At 44.5% G+C, this 20,435-nt stretch overlaps 6 protein-coding genes across 6 annotated transcripts; 4 read left to right on the top strand and 2 right to left on the bottom strand.

The window, feature by feature from the left end:
• Nucleotides 1–799: 799 nt before the first annotated feature.
• Nucleotides 800–2,269, top strand: V865_004887 (uncharacterized protein; the record flags this gene model as incomplete). The annotated part of the gene is made up of 5 exons (XM_066228662.1): nucleotides 800–920; nucleotides 1,009–1,160; nucleotides 1,244–1,518; nucleotides 1,578–1,756; nucleotides 1,833–2,269. The coding sequence occupies 5 exons, from the start codon at nucleotides 800–802 to the stop codon at nucleotides 2,267–2,269; spliced, it is 1,164 nt and encodes a 387-aa protein (XP_066084759.1).
• Nucleotides 2,270–2,828: 559 nt separating this feature from the next.
• On the top strand, nucleotides 2,829–4,193 carry V865_004886 (uncharacterized protein; the record flags this gene model as incomplete). Its single annotated transcript, XM_066228661.1, has 2 exons — nucleotides 2,829–3,023; nucleotides 3,135–4,193. The coding sequence occupies 2 exons, from the start codon at nucleotides 2,829–2,831 to the stop codon at nucleotides 4,191–4,193; spliced, it is 1,254 nt and encodes a 417-aa protein (XP_066084758.1).
• Nucleotides 4,194–10,435: 6,242 nt separating this feature from the next.
• V865_004885 (uncharacterized protein) lies at nucleotides 10,436–11,105 on the bottom strand (the record flags this gene model as incomplete). The annotated part of the gene is made up of 4 exons (XM_066228660.1): nucleotides 10,436–10,705; nucleotides 10,810–10,899; nucleotides 10,967–10,997; nucleotides 11,059–11,105. The coding sequence occupies 4 exons, from the start codon at nucleotides 11,103–11,105 to the stop codon at nucleotides 10,436–10,438; spliced, it is 438 nt and encodes a 145-aa protein (XP_066084757.1).
• A 382-nt stretch (nucleotides 11,106–11,487) lies between these two features.
• V865_004884 (proteasome subunit beta type-5) lies at nucleotides 11,488–13,076 on the top strand (the record flags this gene model as incomplete). The annotated part of the gene is made up of 7 exons (XM_066228659.1): nucleotides 11,488–11,658; nucleotides 11,767–11,920; nucleotides 12,015–12,099; nucleotides 12,235–12,361; nucleotides 12,493–12,624; nucleotides 12,724–12,862; nucleotides 12,961–13,076. 7 exons carry the CDS (start codon nucleotides 11,488–11,490, stop codon nucleotides 13,074–13,076), a joined length of 924 nt encoding a protein of 307 aa, XP_066084756.1.
• Nucleotides 13,077–13,460: 384 nt separating this feature from the next.
• Nucleotides 13,461–18,082, top strand: V865_004883 (5'-3' exoribonuclease 2; the record flags this gene model as incomplete). The annotated part of the gene is made up of 12 exons (XM_066228658.1): nucleotides 13,461–13,487; nucleotides 13,535–13,703; nucleotides 13,837–13,986; nucleotides 14,073–14,255; nucleotides 14,338–14,691; nucleotides 14,796–15,185; nucleotides 15,249–16,128; nucleotides 16,246–16,449; nucleotides 16,586–16,901; nucleotides 17,025–17,364; nucleotides 17,461–17,697; nucleotides 17,829–18,082. 12 exons carry the CDS (start codon nucleotides 13,461–13,463, stop codon nucleotides 18,080–18,082), a joined length of 3,504 nt encoding a protein of 1,167 aa, XP_066084755.1.
• Nucleotides 18,083–18,645: 563 nt separating this feature from the next.
• Nucleotides 18,646–20,114, bottom strand: V865_004882 (uncharacterized protein; the record flags this gene model as incomplete). Its single annotated transcript, XM_066228657.1, has 6 exons — nucleotides 18,646–18,774; nucleotides 18,960–19,401; nucleotides 19,468–19,504; nucleotides 19,589–19,743; nucleotides 19,806–19,970; nucleotides 20,041–20,114. The coding sequence occupies 6 exons, from the start codon at nucleotides 20,112–20,114 to the stop codon at nucleotides 18,646–18,648; spliced, it is 1,002 nt and encodes a 333-aa protein (XP_066084754.1).
• Nucleotides 20,115–20,435: the final 321 nt, after the last annotated feature.

Raw genomic sequence — 20,435 nt, 5'->3', positions numbered from 1 at the left:
GGATCCTGCCTTTCCTTCGGGACGGTATTGATGATATTCAAATCAAATATGGCTACCTTGGTTTGGAGGATATCAGTTGGTATACCTCTTATCTAAGGTCAGCAAAATTAGTATATCTGAATAGGGTCATGCGTAAATGTAATCTTTCTTCAGTTCTAGAATATTGATCCTGATATTCCCGGAATGGTCGTCAAGCTTATCTTCACTACAGACTACGCATCAAACAGCCTCTCGTTCTGTGTGATCAAAGGTAGGTATTTGATGGAGTGGATGATCAGTTAGAACATTCATTCCTATGCATGGGAAAGGAGAGGTACAAGGGGTACGGCGTCGATTGATTGACTGACCGATAATCGTTCTCGAGGGGTTGACGATTACACCAAGGAGAGGTAGTTGATGTTTCAGGTGACTTTCGCTCCATGTTGATGGGTAGTGTCTCTTACTGATATGATAGTGGAGTTGCAGATTGTACATCATCCCACTGCGATGATATCAGTGAAAAGCAAGGCAGTTGATCGCTGAAGATGAATAGATAGATACACCATATCATCGACAATCATGGCGCTCTTCTCCAATCATGGTAGTTTGACAACAACAACAAGACAAGTCACGTGATTTACACGCTCTGACACGTGGTCCGTGCCTTTGCTCGACGTCGCTGTTGTGATTTTATGATTTTGCATCTGCCAGTAGTTTTCTGATTTCCAGAAGTTATCACCCAGTATCAATCCTCTTTTTCTGTCCATCGTGATCACCTTTGCATCTCACTGTACCACCAGCACAACAGTCAAACAGTAAGATGACACGAACGAAAAAGTCTGCGGCTTCCAGTAAGCGTATCAACCCGGAGAAGAGACAACAACCCGCGGCTGCCCAAGGAAGTAGTGCGGCTGGACCGATAGATGCGGCAAGTTTGATAGGTGAGCCCGCTCAGCTCGTTGTGTTCCGGTATACACCGTGGTCAATCCTATTATTGGCGTTGACCTTCCGTACGGACACCAAAATCAGATAAATCGCATACCCTGCTTGCTCAGTCGAATTTCGAACTTGCCATAAAATTCCTGGACAGGGCGTTGGAACTTGAACCGTCGAATATCGAAGCTAGAGAGTTGGTAGGGATAGCAGAGTTAGAAGCAGGTGACGAAGAACGTGGAAGGGAGGTAAGTTCAGCTTTTTTTTTACACTTCAGCTGTCCTTCGTTCTGCAGCATTCCTAAGGCTTCGTAGCTAAAGTCCTGATTTAGCACCTCTTACAACTATTCCCTCCTCATGCCGCCGAACCACCTTCTCACCCATCACCATACCTGTACCTCGCTCAATCAGCTTCCGAACCCCAAGAAGCATTAGGATACTACTCAACGGCCACGGCGATGCTTGAAAAGCGTATAGCAGAGAAGGATCGCAAGGGTAAAGGGAAACAGCAAGGTGCTGAGGGGGAGGATGAAGAGGTGGATGAAGATGTACAAATGGCCGTCACTGCCTTGGTAGCTATGATAGAAATATGGATGTCCGACTTATGGTGAGTCATCTGACGATGGCTCGCAAATGTATATCTAACATGATCCCCTCCCTTGTTAGTTTCGAAGAAGCAGCTGAGAAGAATTGTGATTCGTTGATACAAAGAGCTTTAAGCATTTCACCGAATGACCCAGAAGTAAAATTGTCATTAGCAAGTATCAGGATGTCTCAATCTCGTTTCGAAGATGCCAAGCAGGTAGTTATCAGTCTATATAACGATCTGGAAGGAAGAGAGCCATGTGAGTAACATTGATATCAAATTGCTGATGTGCTATATCAGAACCAAAATTGACTAATGTGATATTCACTACCCAGTTGATCCTATATTACCAGCTTTACCTGTTCGACTAGCCCTATCCCGACTACTACTTGAACATTCTCTACATCTTGAAGCTTTAGATATACTATCCACAGTACGAGAGGAAGACTCGTTGAATATTGAGGGAGCATACTTGGAAGGATGGGCATTATACCTCCGAGCAGAAGCTATCAAGGAAAACCCTTCACTCCTCACTTCCACCATTACCAAAGCTGAAGATGGTGAAGATGACGAACCGATGAGTGTAGAAGAATGTTTGAGCGAAAGTATGAGATCGTTAGTTGAATGTGCGAAATTATATGAAGATCAGGAATATGAAGATGAAGGTATTGGATCACACGTTGCTGAATTGTTAGAGGAGTTGACGAAGAATGGAGTGGTACCTGCTATACACGACGAGGAAGATGAGGATGGTGATGTTGAGATGGCTTAAAGAAGTTTATGAGGAAAGGATGGAAGGTGTCACTTCTGGTAGTAAAGGTATATGGAGCGTGGACATTGATTATAGAGGGAAGAGGGAAGAGAGACGCAGCTGAAGGAAGACGGAGCGAGACGATTTTTGGTATGACAGCTTTGTAAGATTTGATTCATGCAGGCTTCAACACGATACGCGAATACTCAGTACATATAACCGCTAAGCTTCACATCAATCGAAACCTTACTTGCACGTTCTTGCGCCCGAGCTTTGACCCGCAAGCAGCATACTGACCCACAATCAGCGTCACTCGACATTCCCCTCTCTCTTATGTTTTTGCTTTTCCTTTTCCTTCTCCTCTGTTTCTTTCTTTCTTTCTTTCTTTCTGATGATCTTCAATTCAAACCATTCATCATCAATCCTTATCCCATTGTCTTACAGCTTTCTGAAAGGCCTAGACCATGACAATGTACGTACCTAATCTCCTTCTGAACCCTACGACCTGTGGCAGCTAAATCAGCTCGACTCTGCATTCAGCGAATCCACATCTTCCTCGAATAACGTCAGCGCATTGGAGATGGTCATCGATACTCCTTTCCTGCAAGATATGATCCTCTCTAACCTCGATAGGAGGGATCTCGTCAGGATGCTTCGAGTCTCCAAATCAGCTTTTCAATCAGCCTCAAAACATTTGTACAGGGAATTTTCCTTCGAACATTACAAAAAGTTGGAGCAGGGCTATTCATTAGAAGTCGGCGACATCACGACAGTAGTGAGTCACTGACAACCCGACCGCTCAGATTCATCTTTGACATAAACTTACCGGCGACACTTGCTTTGGCAATTTCGATTTCCGCCGCTGATAAATATTGGCACTGGTTAGGGAAATTTACATTATTACTTGTCCCAGGTTCGGATTCTGTCTTTGGCCAGATCCAGCAAGAATATCGAATTATCAGATTGGCCGAAATTGTTCAAGACCTTTCCTGACGCTTCAAGAATTACTAAACACGATCAAACACTCTATCGCAGTTTTGTGAATGGAAAAGAGCTGTTGTCTTTCAATTATCCCATCCGCATCAGAATATCTCAACCCTCCTCAACAATGAGACCTAAGGGTTGTTCATCCAGAACCCTCGCTCACCACTACGGAAGAGTAAAGATTCCGATCGGATGGCAAGAGATTATAAGCCTCTGCGTGGCAGTATCCGCAAACTATGGTCTTACAATCAAAGATGAAAATCAGAAGGAACGAACTCTCCGACAAGACATGATGTATCAAATGGGAAGATACGACTCCTTTACCTTATCAAAATTCTGGAATCACTCCCCCACCTCCAATAAGATCGTATTGACGATACTGAGGGAGCTGGATCAAAAACGATTACTCGACGTCACATGCCTGTCGTTCCTGAGGCTCGATCAGGATATGCTTGAGATCATCAGATTGCTTTCCAGATCACTTCTTACCATTTCGCATCACCGTAAACATCTTACCGGGACTGTCGTCACTTGGGAGCAGATGCTGGAACTACTACACTGGAAAGGCTTGCGCAAAGTGTCCGCCATTGATTTCGGGAGCTATAGATTCCGACCTTCGTCTAGTTCCTCAGATGCTACGATCCCTGCTTCAAACATAGAACTGCGAGGTCGTAGAGTCGCACAAAGCTCTTCTACCCACTGGAGCTTCATGATCTACCTCGAAAGTCTCAGCGCCACCGATAGTGACGCAAAAACAAGCAAGCGCGCGGAACAGTACGCTAGAGAATTGGCGAAGGTGTCACGTCAATATGTGAAGACACAGAAGACGTCATTGACGCTTTCAATAATGCTGTCCCACCCACGCCCATGGCATTGGTACGATCCCACAACGCAGATCAAAAAAGCTTTCGAAGAAGAACTATCAGCTGCTGAGGTGACAGGACCTGATGTAGAGTCCTAATCGCAAGGGAATGCATCAGGTATGTGAACCATCTGTACTACTTATGGTGAAGAAGTCAGGTAGAGCTGACTAGGCCTTCCTGTCAATCTAGCATTCAACTATATGAAGGAGATACCACATCATCATGCTTCCTCGATCAGCAATATATTCGGTATTTGTGTATACATAAATCATAGTGAGATGTAAAATATTTACGATACAACAGCGGATTCGCAAAACATTGATGGATCAATCATAATTTGTCGAAGGAAAGTTGCTAGAACAATCTGGATGTAGCCTTGAAATAGTTTATGATCACTTATATAGTATTCGTGATCGTGCAATAAAACAAATTCAGCTAAAAGCTGGCAAACTTAATTTTATATATAGCATAAATGTTTCAGGCAACCACGTCTGAACCAATAAGCTACTTATCCAAATGTTCGGTTGCAAAGACCTCCCTCAACATTTGGCCAAATCGAAAGGATCTCTTAACGTAAAAATCACCTCCGTCTCGTGTGACACATCACTCTATTTGTACTGGCTCAAACACAAAAGCAGTACGTTTGAGCTGGATCCTCCTAGTGGAATTGATTATAGAACGGTAAAAGCTAGCTACATTTGTAATGCAATCGATTTGGTGCTGCATCTGATTTGGAGTGAGTTTGCTCGATATGACTAGGGTATATCAATTGGATTTCCAATCATCTTGAATTTAAATAAGGGAAAAGGTCGTTCTCGCTTCACTTGAAGTGTATCTGATGGTCCATCATCTTCATTCGCAGTTGTTGGGTGTTCATATTGACATTGTTCAGAGGAATATCCCGTCGAAAAGACATTTTCAGATGTTCCTCAATCTCCTAAATCTATCCCAAGCTAACCTGTGTACAAACTCTCCGACAGTCATATGGGTATCACCGTACCTGTCCTTGTCCGAACCTATCGTCACAAAATCTGATCCTTCTCAGCTACAAGGTTGAGTAATTCAGGGAAGATCTTGATCACCAGGTACCAAAGTCAGAGTTTCAGGTAAACAGTTGTCGATCATTCCTATTCAACCTTGTTCTCAAATTTTATTGAAATATACGATTTGATACCGAGGAATTCATCTTTCAACGATCCTACACTTCGAATTACAGCTGTTTCTATCTTCTCATCCCCTTCCTCAGATTGAGCTGGATGGTATTTCGAAAATTAAATGGACCTATTTATTGTAATGATACTTCAGGATGGGTGTCATACTCATTTTGAGTACAGTGTTGTGAATGCGGTGCCGTCAACTCAAGTCGAACAGTTTTCGTACTGCCTCAGGAATCAGGAATAAGCGTTAAGGTTGAACATCAGGCGGATCATGCTAATGTAGCCAAAATATATGACACTTCACCAAAGCAGGAAATAGATTTGATGTGTCAAGTTTTGAAAAATCAGTGAAAGCTGCATACAGTACTGTATCCTGTGAGATACAAATTCGCCACTTTCGTGTTCATGAGGTCAATGCGCATCAGATAACAAGACTGCATCATCCTTTACGAATTAATGCTTGATTGATCCATCTTTCCCAACTGTGTTTCCTTACGCCTACAAATGACTCAGGACTTCTCTGCCTCATCCTTACTCATCGATACCCCATTCACCCGACAGCCATAGAAGCGGGATTACTCTCTCTAGCAGCTTCACATTCCCATATCAGTCACTCCTCCGCTCGACTCTGGCTCATCAGCTCACGTCAGCTCCGCAGAATATCAACAAGGTGATATTATCTACTTTTTTTCTTCCTTCCGCTACTTCATAGACGGAAGGCTGACTGTTAGCTAATCCCTAGGTCCTGTCAGCCAAAGAAACAAATACTTTTCATAATGGCCACCATCACCTTCACGTCAGATTTCGCTCCCAACAAACTTACTGAACTCCACAATATGGTTTGGTCGATCCCCAATATTCGAACAGAGATCCTGCTTTACCTCCCCAACAAGGATGTAAACACACTTCTAACGACTAGCAAGATTCACTTTCAAGGTGCTGTCGAGAAGCTGTATAGGATTTTCCCATACAAGGAGTACGATGAGAATATCATACGGTGCAGGAACAAGGTGAGTATGACTGACAGGTTTCCATTCTCTAATGAGAAGTTCTTATGTCTCACTCTGCTTCATAAAGTCCCGAAGGTCAATCTACATGAACGCTGTACGGGTCATCGACCTTGGTCGATATGCATCGTGTAGTTCGCCAACTAAATGGGTTCGATACTTTGGTCCATTCCCCAATGCAAGATCGGTACGAGGTCATGTCTCTTCCTCAACTTCGTCACGAGCCTGGACGTTTCAGAGCAAAGATCCTTCTGTGCTCTTCCGAAGCGCCGAGAACGGTCAACATTGGTACCCCTTTCACGAAAGGCTTCGGTCTGACATCACTTGGGATATTGCACACCCCCTGGACATTCCCAAGACTTCCAGGAAGACCCTCAAAGCCTGGATATATAAGCAATGCATCGCAATCGACATGTCTGACTCATCTTCCTCAACAATACCAGTTGCGAAAGATCGAATCCGAGCCAGCTTACTGGACAGGGCAAGATCGGGTGGTATCGTAATCACCAGTCTTGTGTTACGTCCTCAATTCTTTAGCGAACACATATTGGAGATTTGCGAGGAGCTTGACACCGAGGGTCTCTTCCAACTCGAAACCTCAAGATTTTCGACATGAATGAAGCATCGAGACAAATCAGTCACCGATTTGCGCCTGACTTAGTAACATTGTGCATCGACCTTGACAATGATGCCGAAGACCCCATGACATTGAACAGGATTTTAGGGCTCATCGATTGGAAAAGATTTCTGAACCTCAAATCTCTTACGATACGCTGCTCCGCTGGTCTCCATTTTGTGCAAGGCTCCTCTTTGCCAGTAGCTTCGTCCCGTCTGGCATTACCCGAACAATCCCTCGAATGGCTGAACATCGATCTATATCTGCCTGTATGTCATAGAATCACCGAGCCAGATAACGATAGGTGTCTCCTCACCGTCCAACACGCGCTCTCGGGACTCTCAACTTTCTTCGGAACTGACCTCCACACCGACTGCACGATCTCAGTACTCTGTCTACCTAGGAAGTTATGCCACTTTCGTTTCAATTCACCGGTCGGAGAAGGTTTTCACAATAAAATCGAACTCTTGGTCAAGGTTAGAGAGTCAAGCCGCATCGCGTTTGGACAAAGGTTTAAGGCATCGCCTAGCAATCGAAGCGATTGATGGAATGCATCGCCCGTGGGAGATGGAGAACTTCAAGTATTCGAGTATAACATTGTATACTTTTATTGTTTGTAGACCTTCTATGTCAAGTTATGTAGAAATGTCAACAATCACGTTGCTGAGATCATATCTTTTCGATATGTTTCCCAGCGCTTCTACCATCACTCCCAACTTAGAAACTGTCCGGCGGATCATTCGATCAGAGTACGTTGAACACGCTTACAGTCAGCTCAACATGCTTCAACTTGTTCAACCTAAAGAGGGCAAAGCCAAATTGGTATGGGACACGGACCATAGCAGAGATTTTCTCAAGGATACGAGTACGGCAAGGTGGAGGGAGAATACGCTGGTTCATTTATACCAGTATGGCCATTTCCCTCCATCTGCAACAATCAGAGATAGGGAAAAAATCGACTTGTACAGATTCATAAAAAGCCGTATGAGGAAGGAACGGATTGAGCTCCTCACGATTCATTCTGTCACTTTGGATTATCAGTGGGGCATTCGCCAACTGCTAGATCTCATTGGACGCAACGAGTTGACGAGCCGACACCTTACGATCAAGCTGAGGTTGGAGGAATTATCTTCTTTTCAAATCGATCAAGACTTAATCGATATTGTACATTCTCAGTTGGATACTTTACGTATCATACGGGTACATACTTGAATCAATGATCCTCAACCATTTGGATTAATCGATCTTATGGGCAAATTCCCTTGGCAGAGACTGAATAACTTAAATCGTTTGCATGTCACATGTCATCGATACTCTATACCTGGATCTTCATCGCCTTCCCCATCCACTTTCGGTATTTCTCGACCTCAATATCACAAATTGCCTGGATACGGTCTGACTCACCTTGGATATCCCGATGCACCAGTTTTATCTAATGAAAAATTGGTAGATGAGAGCAAAGTCGTCAAAGGTTTGGCAAGATGTGTAGCACAACTGTGTGATCCACAAAAATTACCCTATCATCCACCTTGGATCGAATTTCGCTTCAAGGCTGCAATTGGAGATGACAAGTTTGCAAAAGTCAACAAGATCCTTCAGAAGACGTTTGTGGAAGAGGTAAAGGGCTGTTTGGGCATACAAGGAGAGTCTGGAGCCTGATGATCTATTTCTAGGATGATCATGCATATGTATAGGCATGAAAATTATACACTCACTGCGTACAACCAAAGTTAGTTGACCTTGGTCAGGGTAAGTAGTGCTCATACCGTCCGCACAGATCACCCCATTGAAAAATTTGAGCTTTGCACGTAACAATCCGAACGTCTTTGCACATACTTCTGAGAGGAAGCTCATTTCGAGCTGTAATTGTGACTTGCTTCTTCATACAACGATAAGAATAGCGTCTTTGATAAAGTATTCATCAATCATCCTTCCCCCCTGCTGCCATGCCATCCGCCCAAGAAGCAGTCTGGACCGATATCGACCTCGGTTATCATATTTTTCAATTCTTGCACGTCAAGCAGGTCGTCCCTCTAATCACCGTCAACAAACACTTTTTTGTTTATGCTGTTGGAAATATCTATGAAGAGATTGCCTACGTACGTTACGACAAGGTCAGGCAAAATTGCAACGATAGTGTGAGTTCGTGCATCTCGGACGCCAGTGGTATTGTAGAAGCTGGATCCCACGGAACTATGCTGAAGCGTGAATGACTTGCAGGAGAGAGATCGGATATATCGGGAGGCTGTACGAAGGCTCGATCTAACCGACCATTCTGATAGGTTGCTACCTGCAACTGAATGGGTTCATCTCTTCGATCAATTCCCCAATTCGACCTCCATCTTTCTAGGAAGAGAAAGATTGACAAAGTCTTCCGGAATCGGAGAACTGCGCTATCATTATGATAGACTTCGGTATCTGTATCCATTCGAAGCGCAACTGATTGATCATTGTGCAAATGAGGAGTCGCTTGAGACGGAGAGCTTGAAGGCTTGGTCAGTACGAACGTTGGTATATCTGGACTTGAGCTTCCTGCATCCAATCTTCGAGGAGCGGAACGGCGACTTGGGAGTGATATTGGAAGATCATCTGGATAAGGATGATGTCACCATGTATTCTTTCTCTGTTGATTTGCACTGGGTCAGTCAAGAGCTTCTGAAGTACCTCCGCCGACAGGATCTCACAAGGAGAAGAATTAGGTTGGAGAACCTATACTCATACCATCTCGATCAATCTCTATTAGAAATCGCTGTGTCACAAGCCGGAAGTCTCCGTACCATGTACCTGTATCGCTTCGAGGACGCTGTTCAACAACCTTGCGGACTGATCGACCTGATGGACAAGATACCTTGGTCGGAGTTGTGTGGCTTGAAAGACTTGTATATCGAATGTGATCGAAACAACCTTTCCAGGAGCGAGAGAAGTCTGATTGAGATACCCATACCTCGATCACATTCACTTCCGGGATATGGCATACGACGTTTAAAGGTCAAGATCGTTTATCCCTCCGAGGCGAACTTGACCGAGGAACAGGTCATTGAGGAGAAGAAGGTGATCAAGAATCTAGCACGTCTTATAGCACCGCTGGTAAATACTGGGAAGTGGAACTGGACGGAGCGGTGGAGTAGGAGATATCTGAGAGTGTATCATGAAGATGAAGATGGCAGACACAAGAACGCAGAGCTGAGTGGAATTCTTGGAAGAGTATTTGTTGGGGAGATAGAAAGCTGTATGTCTAGATGGAGATGAGCAGTACAGGTAGACCTAGATGAATACATAGTCAATTGCTTGGGCCCGACAGATACTTCGGTGAACTTGTTGAGGATAGAATGGATGAAGTTGGATATAGGATCTGTAATTCTTGTTCAATACATGCACATATATTGATGGCCCCCAGAGAGCGGTTGAGATCGAACGAGATGGATTTTAGCTGAGATTTCAATTTGTCCTTTAACTTTACAAGCGGACAACGGAAAGTCATCCAATCGACCAGGACAAGAGAAGGAGGTATTGTTATCTTCTGGATCCATTGGTATACTATTACTATTCCCACAGCATTCTCATGTACCTCCATGTCCTGGTAACTTCCCGCCCCACTGATCCCTATCCCTTCCGCTCTGTTCCTTCTTTAATACTTGTTCTTTCGCTTTGACTCCACCACCTGGCGCCTGCTCTAACCCGGTGCTACTTGCTGATTCGGCAGATGATGAAGGGCGTGATCTCGACCTGCGTACCTCCTCGTCCCACCATTGCTGCCATTCTGGTGAGATTGATATGCGCTGAGTAGAGGGTTCGGAAAGCATTTCGAGGGTACGAGACATTTTACGGAGCTGCAGGATGAAAACATCGAGATGATCAGCTATGGCGAGAGATGGGTTGATATCCCATAGTACCTGAGATGATTGTAAATATTACGAATGGGTAGATAACCCACCTGATGCTCTATAGCTGTATAGTCCCTCTGCCTTAATTGCGGGTGACGGAAATTGTAACGTAGATGTAGCAGAAAATTCGGTCTCGACTCCTACGGTCGAATAGACGAGAATCAGCTGTATACTTATGTCGAACCTCACGTTTAAAGACAGACTTACAGGTGTCTTTGACATGGCATTTCGTACTCCCCTGACACCAGGAGTTCGACGATTAGCATAGTCGGTCGACCCAAGGCTTGCAGGATACTCACTGTCTGTAAAGGTTTATCACATCCTGCTGTAAACCTGATCTTGTCATTTTGGATAAGTGTAATTCTCTCCCTGGTTTTGCTGTTATATGTTGTTTTCGTTGACCCGTTGCGCGGTGTATCGATACCTGAGGAGTCTCACTCATGTACGAGTATGAATATGGTGCAAGAAATGTCGAGTTTTATCGATGACGGTCACTGGTGAACCCGAGTGGAGGTCATGGCCAGCAGTAGATGGGTAGCATATTTAAGGTATCTACCGCTTACTGGTCCACCTCACCGACGCGGTGTTCATCATCATCTTCGTCGTCGCTTTCGCGGCCTGTCAGAACATCAGTCATTGCATTGTTCAGGTAGACTTACTAAACACTAGGTATAACATCATCACACTTACTCTATCAGATAGCTCAGCTGGAGATACAAGCATCCAACATGAACTCAGTCTTATCCCAGCTACAACCCGCTGCACCCCATCAATCTCGATTAGAAGAGGACGATGAATTCGAGCGTACCGACGCTGCTTCATGGGGCAGTATGGCTGGATTTGGCAACTTGTCTAGAACGGGTGGTGTGCAAGGGATGAGCGTACCTAGAGTATCTGATGTGAGTGTGATTGTTTCCCACTATATCAGTAATCACCCTCAAGCCTTTGCCATAGGAGACTAATGTGTTACATCACTGACAAACGCTAATCTCATGAGTTACGTATAGCCAACATCGTTTCTTGATATGCACACAGATAACATGTCCTCCAACCCCGAAGCCAAGATAAAAATAGCGCACGGTACGACCACTTTGGCGTTCAAATTCCAAGGTGGTGTTATAGTGGCTGTGGATTCAAGAGCAACTGCTGGAAGTTATGTTGGTGAGTGACCCCGTTCCCTAGTTGGCTAGAGCTTTATGCATCATTCAACATGAGGTCAATGCTGATAATGGCTGATATATGACCTCTTCGATAGCCTCTGGGACGGTGAAGAAAGTAATCGAGATCAACAAATTCTTACTTGGTACTATGGCTGGTGGTGCTGCTGATTGTCAATACTGGTGAGTGTCAAATTGTTAGATTCAAGCTTTCTTCAGAGACCACCAACGAGTGGTTCACTGGCAGATGTTGTCACCCCTTACACTCTCATTTACAATATGTGTGGTATAATTACTGACAACTTTTAATGATCATAGGGAAACATACCTCGGTATGCAATGTCGATTATACGAATTACGAAACAAGGAGAGAATCTCAGTAGCAGCAGCTTCAAAGATATTGTCGAACATTGTGTATCAGTACAAGGGTATGGGACTGAGTATGGTAAGTTGATCCTAATACTTGTGTGATCCAGCCACTTCTCAACAGAGATCATCATTTATATCCTACACGTTCTTGCTCTCTGTTGTTTTGTTGTCTAGAAATTAGCAGGACTAACTCGTCAACTTACCTAGGGAACCATGGTCTGTGGATGGGACAAAACGGGACCATGTATCTTCTATGTAGATGATGATGGACAAAGACTGAAAGGAGATCTGTTCTCTGTTGGTTCAGGTAGTACTTTTGCCTATGGTGTACTTGACCAAGTAAGTTGCTCTCCTCCCTGCCATATCCTCAGCTGCTGGAAACCCAGTGAACCAAAATCTCAGTGGTCAGGACCCAGCTGATATTGATATATATCATAGGGTTACCGATGGGATTTGACAGATGAGGAAGCCCAAGAATTAGGTAGAAGGTCAATCATCGCTGCTGGTCATCGGGATGCTTATTCAGGTAACACATGTAATCTGTATCATGTCAAGCAAGATGGTTGGGACTTTATCGGTAAGCATCTCATTCCTGTGGCAATCCAATCTAAGAATCCTCGTGTCCACAGAAGCTTATCGTTGAACATGCTGACTTGTCTTGGTGATCGTATATAGGCAACTACGATGTCAATGAGTTGTGGTACGAGTACGAGGGTAAGAAGAAGGCAGAGAGGGAATCGCAAACCGCTGCAGCTGCAGCTGCTACTTCTCCAATGGCTGTTGAACCATAGATCATAGGTCACCATATATGTACATGAATGAGATGATGCATGAATGTAAATAGTAGATCAGTCGTATCATCTGCACTTGCCACACCATGAACGGGATTAGCGGCGATTGCCGATTGTTACAACGTTTATTTTTGTAATTACGGATTGCCACTCTGAGCATCTGCTTCTACAGACAGCATCGAGAGTACTCGTAGCAGGAGCAAGCATCGTTACGATCGTTTATATTCCCTACCTTGATATACATATCAAGTATATAGTCATCGTTCTCACCTCATCATCTTATTAAGAAGAGCAGATCTGGGAGAAGCGGCTGAGTGTAAAGATATACAGAAGTTCTTGGGATATCATAGTAGAAGAATAGTGATCGCCGGTTGATCTACCAAAATGGTATGTCGAAATCCCCATCGGCATGTCAATCTCAGAGACATTGTTATGCTGATAACCGTATATGTACATAGGGTGTCCCAGCATTGTTCAGATGGTTATCCAAGAAATACCCTAAAATCGTCAATCGGGTAATCGAAGATACGCCCAAGAAAGTTAGGACGCAGGATGGGGAGATTGAAGAGATACCTGTTCAGTATGATGGACCGAATCCGAATGGGTTCGAGGTGGATAACCTGTATCGTAAGTCTATGTTTTCCGCTCATTAATACAGGTCTGAATCCAAGGTCACCGTTACCTGGCTCTTGTTGAGAGTTTGGAGCCGAAATGATGGCTAGTGGTTGATGAAACTGACGTGGTTTTCGGGCATGTCTAGTCGATATGAACGGTATCGTCCATCCATGTACTCACCCCGAAGGTAAACCTGCACCAGAGACCGAAGCTGAAATGATGGTTGAGATTTTCAAATATACCGAAAGAGTCGTGAATATGACCAGGCCCAGGAAGGTATTGATGATGGCTATTGGTAAGTATGATATCTATCTTTCTCATTCAGCTGCCCATGTATGAGTTATAGGCCCAATACTCAGCTGACCATTGTTCTGTATAAAGATGGTGTCGCACCGAGAGCAAAGATGAATCAACAGCGTTCGAGACGTTTCAGAGCTGCTCAAGAAGCGGCGGACAAAGCTGAAGAGAAGCGAGAAGCGATAAAGATGTTTGAAGCTATGGGACATACCGTCTCGGAGGAAACGCAGAATCAGAAACATTGGGATACGAACGCTATTACGCCAGGTGAGTGTTGTGTCATTCTACATCTACGATTCTGTATCTTCTGTGTACTCAGCATGCTGACAGTCGTTGGTGAATTCCGTAGGAACCCCGTTTATGGACCTCCTATCAATGTCCTTAAAATACTGGGTTTCTCACAAACTCTCCACCGACCCAGGATGGAAGAACCTCAAAGTCATCTTGTCAGATTCAAGTGTACCTGGAGAAGGTGAACATAAAATCATGGACTGGATAAGAAGACAAAGATCTCATTCGACTTGGGACCCCAATACATCACACGTCATATATGGTTTAGATGCGGACCTGATCATGCTTTCGTTAGCTACTCATGAACCTCACTTTAGAGTGTTGAGAGAAGATGTTTTCGCTCAGGGAAATAAGGGACCTCAGCCTTGTAAGAATTGTGGACAGACAGGTCATTTGACCGCTAATTGTATTGGTGAGCTGAACCTTTCACAAGCGACTGAGTCCCATCTCTGCAACAATGACAAGCCAAAGATATCAATGTATCCAGCTAACATGTATATCTCATCACGTTTCTAGGCGAGAAAAAAGCAAAAGATCCAAATGTCGTGGAAGTAGCCAAACCCGTCGACCCCAAACCATTCATCTTCCTTGACGTCTCATGTCTACGAGAATATTTAGCTGTCGAACTCAATGTACCCGGTGTCCCATTCCCTTTCGACCACGAATTAGCGATCGATGATTGGATTTTCATGATTTTCTTTGTTGGAAACGATTTCTTACCTCATCTACCAAGTTTGGAAATCCGTGAAGGTGCTATCGATGTGTTACTCAAGATTTGGAGAGCCGAGTTACCCAGGATGGGAGGGTACTTGACGAATCATGGAAAGGTCAATTTGGATCGTGCACAGGTTATCTTAGAGGGATTGGCTAAAAATGAAGATGAAATCTTCCAGAAGAGGAAGGAAGGTAAGCTGGCGTTTCTTTGACAAATTTGAGAGACATAGCTGATCTCGTTTGTCTTCTTTGTAGATGAGGAACGACAAGAACATCATTCCAAGCGAAGACGAATAGATGACCATCGTCGGCAGAATGAGGCTAAGGGTGATGCAGGCGGCCAGCATACTCGATTCGATTCTCCGCCCAAAGGAACAATGCAATTGAATGGTCAAGAATACGTAGCTGTCCAACCTGCCCTCACAGCCCGTGGAGGTCCTCTCCACCCTTCGTTACCTACCAGACCCGCATTTGATCTCGTTCCGAAGGAAGAAGCGGACAAGAAACAATCAGACGCAGTCAAGAAAGCTATGTCGAATACTGCGTCCAACTCCGATATCGTGAAAAATAGAAGAGCTATACGGATGGCCAATCTGAGTGCGGCTGAAGCTCTCAAAGCTGAATTGCTAGTTGGTGATAACGAACCTGAAACTGTCACGGTGGAGAATACCGAAGATGAGGAGAAGGAACAGTTACCCAAAGATGAAGCTAAGGAGATACTGGAAGAACAAGGTGAAGATGAAGGTGTAGATGAGGAGATCGTGCAGCCCGCCTTGGTAACTGATGAAGATGAAGGTGAAGCTCCGATAGGTGATGAGACGATTGAGTTGGACGAAGGAGCGGATGAATCGCCTAGTAGACCAAATAAGAGGAAGAGGACCAAAGTGGACGAGAATGATGAGGAAGAAGCGGAAGAGGATGACGAGTCATCAAGTAGCTCGTCGGATGATGATAATGATGCTCCACCTAATCCTGAGGCCGATCAACCTATCCCCAAGAAGAAACTCAAGGTCAATCCCGATGGTACGGTTGATGGATATGAGGATGATGTGAAACTTTGGGAACCTGGATATAGAGAAAGGTACTACGAGAAGAAGTTTGGGGTTTCGTTATCGGACACTGAGTTCATACAGCAGTAAGTTGGGTCTTCTCCATTCTCATTCCTCGATGGTTATACCTTGGTCTCCCTTCGCATCAAGGTGTCACCAATTGCCACGCATCGAATTGTTAGCTGATATCGTGATGGAAATAGGATAACAAAATCATACATGGAAGGATTATGTTGGGTCCTGGAGTACTATTACCAAGGTGTACCTGCTTGGGATTGGTTTTATCCTTATCACTATGCACCCTTCGCTCAGGATTTCAAAGATATCGGTAAACTCAAGATTGAATTTGAGATCAGTGAACCATTCAAACCTTTTGCTCAGCTGCTGGGTGTGTTCCCCGCTGCGAGGTGAGTCTGGTTTCCTTTTTGTCTTGACATACTCATCATGGTATAACCGTACCACAACAATATCTATTGCAATCCAGCATACACTGTATCACTTCCATCGGGCGCAAGCTAATATATCATCTTTCTGACATTACAGTCGAATACATTTACCTGAGCCTCTACAAGAATTAATGATAAACGAAGATTCCCCAATCTTAGATTTCTATCCCGAAGATTTCGAGATCGACATGAATGGTAAGAAGATGGCATGGCAGGGTGTTGCCCTCTTACCGTTCATCGACCAAGATCGATTACTTGCTGCGTTAGAAAGCAAAGAGAAGGACTTGAAGCCAGAAGAAAGGATTAGGAATAGGTGGGGAGACAATATTATGTTTGTGTCGAATCAGCAGGAATATGGGTTGAGCGAGGTGTGCTCGGAAATGTATGGGTTGAAGTTCAAGGATGTCCACATGGTGAGTTGGAGTTGTCCAACATTGCTTCTTTACGATTGGGGAATATGGCGAGAGATGGTCAAAGACTGTTGATGGCGTCCTCCCATACGAGAATGCTACAGTGCTGACTCTTTACACGCTCAGCCCGTCCCTCTCAACCCCAAACAGTCCGAAGGAGCCACCGGTTCTATCCTAGCTGTACCGAACTACATCCCTTACTCGACATTTGAATCTCCCATACCAGAAATAGAAGAATGCCCCGATTTGACCAATAACAATTCTATCTCTGTTCGATACTACTTCCCTAAACAGGCTCATCCCCATCGATCAGTCATCTTACCACAGTACAAGCCTGGTCCGTCAAGGTTGAACGAGAGCGACAAAGACTGGGTACGACGCGGAGGAGGTGGTGGAGGAGGGCATAGGAGAGGACCAAGACAAAGTGGAGGAGATAATAGGACTGGTGGACCTGGAATGGGTAGAGGTGGATTCCATCAGACTCCCCAACCTAGATCGACTAATGGGTATCCTGCACCGAGTCAAAATGATTTGGCACGTCATGGTGCTGCCCCTTCTTCAGGTGGATATGGTGGAGGTTATGCCCCACCTGGAAATGCTTATAATCCACCTCGACCTTCGTATGGAGGAGGTGGAGGAGGGTATGGTGGATATAACGCTCCTCCACCTGCACCTGCGCCTGCACCTTATGGTGGATATGGAGGCAGTTATGGAGGATATGGAGGTGCGCCCGCGGGTAGTGCGTACTCTGCACCGGGTCAGGGGGGATATGGAGGTTATGGAGGTGGATCAGCTTATAGTGAGTGAAGATCTCACTCATCCTGCACTCAGCCCCATGTACATACAACCTCCATTATACTATTCCGTTGGAATTGAATTCTTGGTAATTGTTGTAGTATTTGGCACTGATCCTTGACTCATGACGTATAGGCGCATACAACCCACCACCAGCACGCAATTCCAACCCATATGCTGCTCCACCACCTAACCCCTATGGTGCACCTCCCAGACCAGCTTACGGCGTACCACCACCTCAAGGAGGGTATGGTGGTTATGGAGGAGCAGGAGGTGGCACGGGTGCAGGAAGAGGAGGATATAATCCTTACGGAGGTGGGAATTCAGCTTATCAACCTAGGAATGGAAATTCTGGAGGAGGAGGGGGAAGAGGTGGTAGGAGGTATTAGTCGATTCGTGAAAAGAAATGACATCATAACAATCTTTCTTCGAAGCAAACGAAAAATCGAAAGTAGCGGATGTAACCTGTGGGTGATGAAGGAAAAAGGGGAGGAAAAAGAGTGAAAGAAACCAATTTTTGGTATCTTGTTCATCATCATCTGCAAAATTCGATCTTCAATGATTTTATGCATGGATATGTTTTCGATCTTATTGATAAAACAAAACTCGATGGTCACAAAATTATGTACGGTATAAGCTGGGTAATTAGTATGTATCTATTTTGGTCTATATTTACGGTCAATCCGCATTACATATAGGAGATAAGATATGGAACATTGTGATCTACACCCGTACTCTACATCGACTTCTCTGTTGATTGACTTCAACGATTTTTGGTCTTATCAGCTGATAATTGCTCTATAGTCGGGAGAACGTATTGACTGATCGATCAGATCTGTTCATACACCAGATCATCGGATATCGTCATTATTGATTATTGATCATGGACAATTACAATTGACTCCATTCTTTCGCTTTTTGGGAGTAAACAGTGTATCTGGATCTGGATCCATTATTTGTGCCATACTTTGATGGTACCGTCCAAGGAAGAAGTGATCATCTCTTTACCTCTTGGATTTATCTCTAGGCAGGTGATTTGTTTCTTGTGAACTTGTTTAGGATGCGAAGGAAGTGATTTGGCCTATTGTCAAAACACCAAGTCAGCTCTATCTTCTCAAACACTTTGTCAATCCATTGCGATTGATCTATTCAATGGATCACTGTCATTCCTTTTCCAGACCGTATTCCAGTGATTCCTATCTTCCTTTCCTTCCTTATTCTTCTAACCATGATAATATAGAAACAACGAAAAGGCTCATCACTCACATCCAAAACGTTCCAACCCCAAATCCTTCCCTCTCTATCCCCAGCCAACACCGTACTTTCTCCATACCCCCAACCCATTGCCCACCTAGCTAACCCACCCGTATCGTGTCCACTGAAGGTTTGCAAACACGATCCATCTTTCCTATCAAATATACGTAATTTCGGTTTATCTTCTTCCTTCATCTCCCCCTTTGCTTCCTCAGACGATCCTATCGGGGTGGTAGAAATCAATATGCTTTCTTCGGGATTTGAGTTGGATAATTTGATGGATGAGATTGGCTGGCCGATTAGATCTTCGGTTAATAGACCGAATCGAAGATCGTATGTTCGCAGGAAACCGTCATGCGATGATGTGATTATTTGAGGAGAGGAAGGGAGGATAAGGGAAGAGACGGTCGAGGATGCTTCTTTGAGTGTTTGAAGGGGGTCACGAGAGGATGCTCTGTGATATAAGTGAATTATCAGCTTCAAGATATCACAAGAGTCGGATACATAGATGAAAACATACCTCATATCCCATAACATGACTTTAGCGTCAAATCCAGCTATTTCCGTATCAGTTATGTCAGCCATCAACTCACACCAACAAATAAATCACGGTCATTTGTAGATACGAAGAATGCACTTACCACTCGCCAATACCTGTGAATCAGGACTAAAACCCACTGCATTGATCTTACCGAAATGACCTTGCATTCTCCTTATAACTGATCCCGTAGGTACATCCCATAGGAATACAGCTCGATCGCCACCGGACGAAGCGAATTTCGCATTGTCGTGGGTACTGCATGCAGCCTGTGTTAGCCATGTATCTGATACTGATACACAGTATTTTAACCCGCTTACATATCCAAAGCTAATACCTCCTGAGCATGCCCGTTATAACATTTGATCTCCTTACCCAACGAAGGGTTCCATAGTCGTATACTCCTATCTGATGATCCCGATAACAGATATTTCGCACCGTGGTTGTACTTTACCACATTCACTGGACCTGTATGAGAGTCAAGGCTACATGGCACACAAGTGATCGTCAATGGGGTGTTGTTGGTGAGGTTTAGGAATATGGGGATTAGCTCACGTTTGTACCAATTTCGAAGGGTAGGACGGATCCAGTGGTGATGGCACGTCACCATCACCTCGGGAAGGAGCCATGATGTTTAATGATGATTCCAGTGAATGAGTTGCGAGATACCAGATGATATCGGGATGTTTGTTTTCCTTTGCTGGTAGGGACATGGACTCGTAGATCGAAGAAGCGGAGGTGGATGGCGGCGGTGACCGGGAATGGGTGCGTCCGAGCGTGTCCATCTGAATCAGGTCCGTGGTAGAACGAGTTTCATATGATGATTGATGCCCTGACGCGTAACAGAGAAAGATCAGATCAGCTGGAGGTATCCCATTGTTCGTTGTTCGTTTTCTTCATGCACAGAGCAGGAGAGGATCGTACCTCGACAACAGCAAAGATAGCAAGAT

This window comes from Kwoniella europaea, chromosome 1, assembly GCF_036810445.1.
Source record: "Kwoniella europaea PYCC6329 chromosome 1, complete sequence".
NCBI lineage: Eukaryota > Fungi > Basidiomycota > Tremellomycetes > Tremellales > Cryptococcaceae > Kwoniella > Kwoniella europaea.
The sequence above is the reverse complement of the archived record's forward strand: the minus strand, read 5'-3'. Positions and strand labels throughout refer to the sequence as shown.